The following is a 9,001-nucleotide window of genomic DNA, read 5'->3' as shown; positions in this document are numbered from 1 at the left end:
ACACACCTCATGAAATATGACCCACCTTATGACTGATTCTATGTTTACATTTAGCTTTATTCATGTCTCTATCACCGTGATCATGGAAAGAAGATTGTAGAAATGCCCACTTCTCACATGCACCGTTATTAATAACTGTCCCACATACCTTAACCCCACTCTGGTTTCCTGCTGGTCAGCTGTGTCCCTCTGCTGTGCTTTTGCAATAAATAAATCTGTTTTAAAAGGCACCCAGTTCAATATTTACTCTGCAGGTGGAGGAAAGCACTGGTCAGATGAAAAGTTATCAATGCTGGTAGTCTTTAAAATATACATTGGCATTATTGAAATTGATCGAATTTGAGAATTTAAAACTATTTTCATCTTAAAATGATTGACTTCACATAGTTTGTGAACAAAATTTCATGACGATCCAGAACAATTAGGCTGTTTTGGGTCATCCCTTGTACAGGTGCATCATAATAAAATTTGAATATCATATATAAAGTAACTGAATTTAAAAAATGAAACCCATACAATATGTACATTTATTATAGAGTGATATATTTCAAGGTTTTATTTCTATACGTTTTGAGGTTTACAGTCTAAGCATATTCATGGAAAGGTGCACAAGCCACAGGAATCAGTGCAGCCTTGAAAAGATTGTGAAGCAAAATCAGAGCAACCATCTAAGAAAACTTTAGAGCATTTCACGGTTTGCTGATTTCATTTTCTAGCAGGACCGAGGCACCTGACCACATTGCCAAAGGTACCAGTGCCTGGGTTCCCTTAACACCTCAGGAGAGGTGCAGGCTGATGCCCCCCAGGGTCTTCCCCATAGACTGCTGGAGATAGGCACCAGTTACCCCCGTGACCCACTATGGAAGAAATGGTATAAAAGATGAATGAATGAATAGTTCACTTTGGACCTTTTTTTGAAGAAGCCTAACGGCACACATCATGTGAAAATTCTGACCCATCAAAATAAGTCATGTCATGATAGTTCAGTTTAAATGTTTTTTACTCACCTTCAATCATCACAACACTAAAATAAGAAGCATTTAAACCATAGACAATAGTTTTGCAGCATTTTATTCTACAGCTTACCAGTATGTTTCAAAATAAGAATGAAGATGAAATAAGGATCTCATGGTCCTGATCACCTCCAGAAGATGGACCAAAAATACAATTGGCTAACAAGGGAAAAATGTGCCTTCTTTGCAACATTTTGATTTTTAGCATCGTTTTACTTCAGTTTAAAAAGCACTGTAAGACGTGATTATGTAAAATGGCATTTTAATTTCCATCCTTTAACCTGTATATATTTTATAAAATAAAATTGGGCAAATATTGCTGTTTTCTTAAGATGTTTTTCTCTCATTAGCCCTTTTACAGTACACTCCAGCATTTCTCTGACTTCATTCATTCACTCCTGCCAAGTCCAGCTGCTGTTTTCTCCAGCTGGACTTTTAAATAAGGCATAATATAAAACAGAAGCAGCACAGCATCTAAGTCAAAGCGATTTTTCCCAAACCCTCGTTTGCAGCTGGCTACTAATGAAGCATTTTACTTTTTATAATACTGCAACAGTGACAACACATGATGTCCCCAAAACATGGCACCATTGATAAGCCCAAATAAAACAAGTGTTTTCAAATATCTACAGCAATATAAATTAAAAACAATGAATAATTTGAAGGCATAGCACTACTTTCTGGTGAATATATTAAAATGTCCATTTGCAGTAGGAGCAAATGGTAAAAGTAAAAGACAGAATGTGCTTTCATAGTGCAGTGTGATCAGCGGTGGCGTTTTCTCGCCGCGTCCAGTTTCCTCACATCACAGAGACCCGTGATACTTAAACATGGGTTCAACTCTGAGGGCGTCTGTGTGTTTTCAAAATAAAATAAAAAGGAAGTCGTTTTAAAGTTAAAGTCAATGTTACGCAGGTGTTGTAACAATTTACTGTTTACTTAACATAAATACAGCTGCAACAGCTAGTGCAATGGTGGGTTCTGCTCAACAAGAACTAAACTGGAGGTAGACGGACATGAAACAGGCCAAAGGAGAGGAGGAAGGAATTCCAACATTAGGAGTTATGGGTCTGTTTGTACCTGCGATGTCTATACAGCAGTGGAGACTGAATGTGGGGAGGCTGAGCCAGGTTGGGTCATGCGGGTCGGAGGGCGCGACAGGGATGAACGTTGGTGTGGTTTAAGGCCAGATGAGGACGTGCCGCCACAGAGATCACGTCTGATGCACTTCGTGAAACATCAGCTCCCGTGGAATTCGAGTCTCTGGGCCGTACAACTTGCAAGCTCGCCGCTCGAATGCTGCAACATTCTGCTTTACAACTTCGTCGAAGAACATGGTGGCTAACTGGGAGTGGAGCAAGGACCGGAACTCAAAGGATATCTGTGAAAGAGAGGAAGAGTTGATGTTTTATAGACACAACAGAGAGGGGAGGAGTCACAAAATATCCAGCGCTCATGGTTGAATGCAAGTAGACATTCAGCCTCGTCTTAATCTTGCCAAGTGATAAATAGAGGAAGACTGCAGCTCTCAAAAATTAGTCTGTTCTATGATAAACCAGCATCATCTAATTTTCCCCAACAGGATGCCACCACACTGTATCCTATGTTAAAAACTAGCAACAGGTAGAGTCTACCGTTTTCTATTTTATTTGATTCTTTTGTAGTAATTAAATGAAGAAATTGAAACTCATAGATTCTTTGCAAACAGAGTGATATTCATGTGTTTACCCCAATATTCAGTTTCTAGGAAAATCAGAAATTTACATGAGATGAAAAACAGGGATTTTTAATACCGAAATGTTGGCTTACATGAAAGTATTACCCAATTTATTCACTCAGTTCTTTTCTTCGGTGCTCTTTTTGCATAAATTACTGCATCATGGCGGCGTGGAATGGAGCTGATGGCCTGTGGCACTGGTTGCTACGATAGCGGCCTTCATCTCATCTGCACTGTTGGGTCTGGTGTCTCTCATCTTCCTCCTGACATTACCCCATAGATTTTCTGTTGCCCCTTCTCCATGGGCTCCACTCAGCCTATTGTGCAACCGTTTCCATTACTAGCTTTTCCAGCCCGGTACTGGCTTTCTTGGTACCTGCCTCAGAGCACAACATGACGGCTGGAGGTGGAACTTCAAGCCATAACTCCAGCTGTCAGTAATTCCATGGAAACACAACAGCTTTCGTGTGGGGTAGACTGAGGCCGAGCAGAGTGGAGCCGTGTGGTGAACAGGGAAGCATAAATTGCTCAAAAACGCCCTGGTAGACGCCTGAGCTGATTTCTACCTTGTAAACCTCACAGAATGTAAAAGCTCCACCCTGGACCTCAAGCAACTTGGATTCTGTGCCTCTCCACTCTTCTTCCAGACTGTGGGACCATGATTTCAAGATGAATTGCAAAGGTTTGCACCACTGAACAGCCTAGTCCTTTTTGCCCTTAGTCCTGGTAAGACATTCAGATGTTGTCCCTGTTTCAGGACCAGATTAACACAAGGAATGTGACGGTTGTAGCCCATGTCCTGAATACGTCTGTGCCTGGTGTTTCTGGAAGCATTGACTCCAGCCGCTCTACACATTATGAATCCCTCCTTAAAACTCCTAAATGCTCTTTGTTTGACAATCCTCTCAAGGCTGCCGGTTTCCCTGTTGCTTGTGCATCTTTTCCTCCACTCACACGTATATTGGAATATAGCCAGCTGTTTTAACAATAACCTTTTGTAGCTTAGGCCAAAACGTATGTATAAAATCTATGTACTGAAACAACTTTGACTTTTTGTACTGAATTACTGAAATACACTTTTCAGTCATATTCAAATTATTTGAGGTGCACTTATGATACATTTCAATAACAATAAAATCTTAACAAATGCGCTTGTCAACGGAGAACTAAAAAAAGTTACATATTAATTATACCATTAACATAATTGACTAATAGAATAAAGCAGCTACTGAACGAAGCCCGACTATAAAAATCTGATTAATTTTAAACTAGTTCTTATATTTATTGTAAAACCACAACAATCGTTGTGACCGGCTAAAGAAAGTAATTTCCCCACCCAGTCCACAACCTCATGATACAGGCTTCTGAATACCTACAGAAAAGTCTACAGTGCAGGTGCGAGGGTAACCGGGAATCCCAGGACTAAAGCGCCATATCGTCTCCAAGTGATTGAACAGCTTTCCATCTGTGCACACAGCCTAAAACAACACAAAGACAGAAATGGGTGACTGCCGACATTGTAGATACAGTGAAGTCACATATTAGCAGGCAGACAAACTGACAACCATGTTTGCTGAAATATTGCAGATATTTCACACTACTACACTAGTGAATCCTTACTTTGACTAAATGAGGCCTAACACTAGTGATCATAGACGTGTATCTCTCCATCACAGGAGGAAATCCCACTTCCAGTTGGGCTTTCGAGTGACCTGCCCTTTTCATGATGGTCTGGGACTTCTTACACCAAGGCACAAAGTGCTTGTAGTCGTCGACGTTGGCCACCACATCGTACATTTCCTGCATGGAATAACTGCAACAGAAAGCATTAAAATGGTTATAAGTTTTAGTTTTCTTAATCTTAAACAATCAGTGATAGCTTATAGTGGAATATTACCCAAGTATACGGCGCTCTGAGTACTCCTTCCTTTTGTTGGTGAGGCTGATGAAGTTTCTGCTTTGGTGAACAGCAGCCATCGTGTCCCACTCTTGAAGGCAAAGCACCTTGGGACTTCTCGTCATCAAAATGCCACATGAAGACAGGTGTCTAGAAGGTTAAATCAAATACTCTGTAGGTTCCATTTAGGAAGGACAAAAAGGTGGCCTGGGCATAGAAACCAACTAAGCAGGTCTCCTGTGTTCTGGATTCCAGCTACCACAGGCTCTCATTGAGCTCGACTATAATGGTATAAAAGGTCACTGTTTGGAGATTGCTGGCATTTTCTGGGTTTGGAGGGTCTGACCAAACATGTTGGGATCTGATATGGGTTACATGCCCTGCAATCAGAGCTTTGACACTTTCCTTTAGGCAGAAGCCATACTGCTGTGTGTGTGTGTGTGTGTGTATATATATATATAGACACCTTAAAAATGTCTGGCTTTTCAAAACTACTTTGGCTTGAAATACTCCTATCAAATATTACTTATATATTGTCTTTTTTTTTTTATAAGCTGGCTGAAGCAGTAGATTCTCCAACTCTGCTCCTCAGGGCCCCCAAAAATAACTGCTTTCGAGATCTGGCGGTGGACGCATTCAGGAGATTCTCATCATGTGTACAGATCTGCTTTGGCTTGTGCACCGCTTTCCAAGGAAAGAGAGTCCCCATAATGTTTGAGCTACTTGCTCTGAGCCTGAGTGCCATGCCAGTGTCTTATGAAGCTACAACCAAGTGGAAGGTTTGCTGTTATCCGGTAGCAGAGAGACGATGGGGCCTTCCTTGCCATCCTTCCAATTCTGGCTGTTGTGACTGATTGAAAGGACAGTGTAATCTCATGTGTTTCACACTAACTGTTCACACAGCTACATCAACACTCATAGATGCTCCTGCTTGGTTATTAGTCAAGTATGCTCAGGCAAGGCTGATCATGGATATGAAGTCAAATACTGGACTAATTTATATTACATAAGAGAAATGATCATCCTTGGTAAAAACCAAAAGAACGATAAGTGAGATCCTAATGGCCAGAAACTCAAAAATATGACCTTTTATGACTCAAAGCGAGCACAGAGATGCAAGAAGCGATTTAAACTGGAACTTTATTATCTACTACATGTTGATGGTTAATTCAGGCTATAAGAAAGAGCAACACACAGCAGATAACAGGAAGGCTTAGCTGAGTACAGTAAAGTGTTAGTTTCATTCTTTATGTGAAGGAACATAAGCAGCCTCATGGAAATCTCTGAGTTAGTGTAACAATCTATAGTTACTGAGGAACACAGAGCGATGTTTCAGTGATACTAACCACCTAATCGCTCATAAAAGACAGTAAAGTAAGTTAAAAATGTGATCTTTTTAATCACTTTGTTTTAAAATAGTAAATCTTTGGTTTTTAAGGACTCCTCTCTTACACACAGAGATTGAAGTTGCATCTTCTTCTAATTATTGACCACTCACAGCAGGAAGGCTAAAAAAAAACTATGCTGAAAGCTTTTCTTACACCTTAATATTATAGTTCCTAAACAAAAATGTGCACTGGCTAAAATTGTTATCTGTGGGACAAAGCTTTAAAACATCCATAAAACTTTGTGCATTTCCTCTATGGGTAGATTCAAGTAGATCACTTAAATTTATTTGGCTGTCAAGGGATATTGTTTTTAGGTGTCAAGCATGCAAATTCTTCAAGCCAATAATATATCTGGCCTGTTAGATGGACTTCCATTGCCCTCAGTGAATATTTTTAGTGGCTGTGATGCTAAAGGTCACAGTGAGTTGCAAGTAATTGTTATGTACATTAAAGAGTCGGGAACATGTTGATTAACCGAAATCAGCCAAATAGTCTGTTAGTTAATGGCTACAAGTACATAAATACCAAAAAACTTACCGATTTGATATGTGGAAACATAATTACGGTTCCAGTCAAAATTGAAGCTATTTACATCTTAAGTTGAAGATTTAAGGGCAATGTTTCATTTGAAAATGAATGTGAACTGAATCCCTATACACTATTACATGTCACAAAAAATACAGTTATTGTGAAAAAGGTGCTGAAAGTTTCATGGTAACCTAACTTTAAAAAGTTAATCAGTTCAAAGTTAATCAGTCTGTCAACTGAGGGAAACGTGTTGGTTTTTAAAATGCTGTAAGTGTCTTAATTACTGGCTTTACATGTTATTTCAAAAGATCTATAATGAAGTAAGTAGTGAAAGAGAGAAATGATAAACCCCCATCAGATCTTACATGACATTTGAAATGAGCAAAAGTCTAATACCAGTTCCAATAGAACAAATAAAAAAGAAAACACCACATAAAATAGAAATTATCTGCATATCAGCTGGCCCATATTTTTTAAGTGTTGGTATCTGCCATGGAAAAACCCATATCACTTAATCGACTCTGAAGTTACAACATCAGAACATCACATGACATGGTCCACACACTGCAATCCCAAGATGTTTTTAGCAGCACTATAACATCTGAAAAATAGTAGACAGGCGACCTGCTGCCTGGATGCATACGACACTGCTAAGTGACTTTGTTTAGACAAGACATTTGAACATTATAAAGTACAAATATTTAGCAGGTCTCCGCCAGATGTCCTAATAGAAAAGTCTTACCTGATGTTTTGTTTCAGACATCCTCTTTGTAAAGCCGAACGACAGGAGCGAGGGGAGCCCACAGTGGCGATCTGGAGAAAGTCACTGAACGTCCGCACACCCATGGGTAACCGCCGGGCACCGGCTGTGGCTGCCATCAAACCAGCCACTCTCCGCTCAAACAAGGATGATCCTGGATCTGAGAAGCGGAGCTCCGGGTTCAGGTCCAACGAGACGGAAGAGGACAGAGAGAATTAAAGTTCGGGTCCAAACTCTCTTATGTCAGAGCAGTTAACTACAGCAATAGCAAACTGCCCGCGTCTCTGGTCACTTCTCAAAGCTCCGAGCCGAACGATGGTAGTCAGCGGCTAACTGTGGCTAACGAGGTTTCATAACAACCCGACAAAACGCGACGTGAGGCCGCGTTACTGTCTGTTTTCACTTATACTCACATCACCCTGTGTCTACGGCACAACACCTGGAACAAAGTCTGATTCTCTCATCTGGGTGTGACCTGATTTTTTTTTTTTTGTGTTAAATTCCGTCCAGCTGCTGACGACCTTCTGCTGCTAAATAAAACGCCGGTGACGGGACAAACTGTTCCTTTCTTCAGCTAAAATACGCTGCCACCTGCTGGACTGGAGGTGAAATGTCAGGGATATCTTATTAACTTCCAGTAAAGTCAATGGTAATAATAGAATCACTCTAAATGGGAAAAATAAAAAGATATGAAACAGAATATTCAAAATGTTAAAAAAATTCTACTTAAATTTTTATTTTTATTTTACTATCACTACAAATTTAATTTGTATGTAAGTAAATACTTAATAACCCCTAAGTTTTTTGTAGATCACTGAACTTGCCTTCTAAATATTACATATGAAAAAAGGACTTTTACAATGCAGAGTTTAATAAGAAATTATTTTTCTGTCCTTATTATTCAAATAGAGCACTGCACTCTCAGAAAGAAGATTATGTGGCTATAAGAGTTTCCAAGACAAAGTTGGGTGTCAGACATTTTAGCCCTTCACTGTGGAACCAACTTCCTGTTTCACAGAAAAGTTGGATTTAAAACCTTTCTTTTCACTGGGGGTTGAGGTCAAAGTTAGTGTAGAATATCCTGAGCCTAATTTTTCAATAGTAGTTCCTAGTCTAAACATAAATCACCCTATGTCGCTATTTTTTTTTTTTTTTGCTATTGCCTTTAGGTTTTTAATCCTTGTCTCTGGGTTGCAATTGTACATTTTGAATATACTATCTTTTACTTCTTGCTTTCATTTTTGGCCCTTTATTTTTTTACGTTTTTTTTTACGGTGTGAATCATTATTTTGTCTTTTAGTAAACATTCACATATAATCCAAGCAATTTTATTTTTGTTGTGTTAAAATCCATTATATACATGCCTGTTGGAAAGGGGCTTAATAAATAAAGACTTACACATATGTGTAGAGTTTTAACACAATTGAACAAAAATTAGTGGACAAGTAGCCGGAAGAATAAAATCTTATACCTGACCCCTTGCTAATTACAATGCAATAAAAACACATAACCATACATATGGAAATGTTTTGTTTACAAAGTCAACTCTAGACAGACTAAATGAACTGCAGACGAGATCATTCATGCAAGTAATGTTATTCCAAATGTTCCTGAAATCTCATTATTTGTCTTTATAGTTTTTGTTAAAGTCACCCACAGATTATCAGGGTTTTAAATGACTGTCCAGATTATTCCATA

The 9,001-nt window shown here is 39.2% G+C and overlaps 1 protein-coding gene across 1 annotated transcript; it reads right to left on the bottom strand.

The window, feature by feature from the left end:
- Window positions 1-1,054: 1,054 nt before the first annotated feature.
- On the bottom strand, window positions 1,055-7,870 carry coq10a (coenzyme Q10A). Its single transcript, XM_047363579.1, has 5 exons — window positions 7,286-7,870; window positions 4,628-4,777; window positions 4,351-4,543; window positions 4,107-4,208; window positions 1,055-2,394 (listed from the first exon to the last, which is right to left on the bottom strand). Exons 1-5 carry the CDS (start codon window positions 7,420-7,422, stop codon window positions 2,227-2,229), a joined length of 750 nt encoding a protein of 249 aa, XP_047219535.1. The 5' UTR covers window positions 7,423-7,870; the 3' UTR covers window positions 1,055-2,226.
- Between the last annotated feature and the right edge of the window lie 1,131 nt (window positions 7,871-9,001).

This window comes from Girardinichthys multiradiatus, chromosome 1 (genome assembly GCF_021462225.1).
Source record: "Girardinichthys multiradiatus isolate DD_20200921_A chromosome 1, DD_fGirMul_XY1, whole genome shotgun sequence".
NCBI classification, from domain to species: domain Eukaryota; kingdom Metazoa; phylum Chordata; class Actinopteri; order Cyprinodontiformes; family Goodeidae; genus Girardinichthys; species Girardinichthys multiradiatus.
The sequence above is the reverse complement of the archived record's forward strand: the minus strand, read 5'-3'. Positions and strand labels throughout refer to the sequence as shown.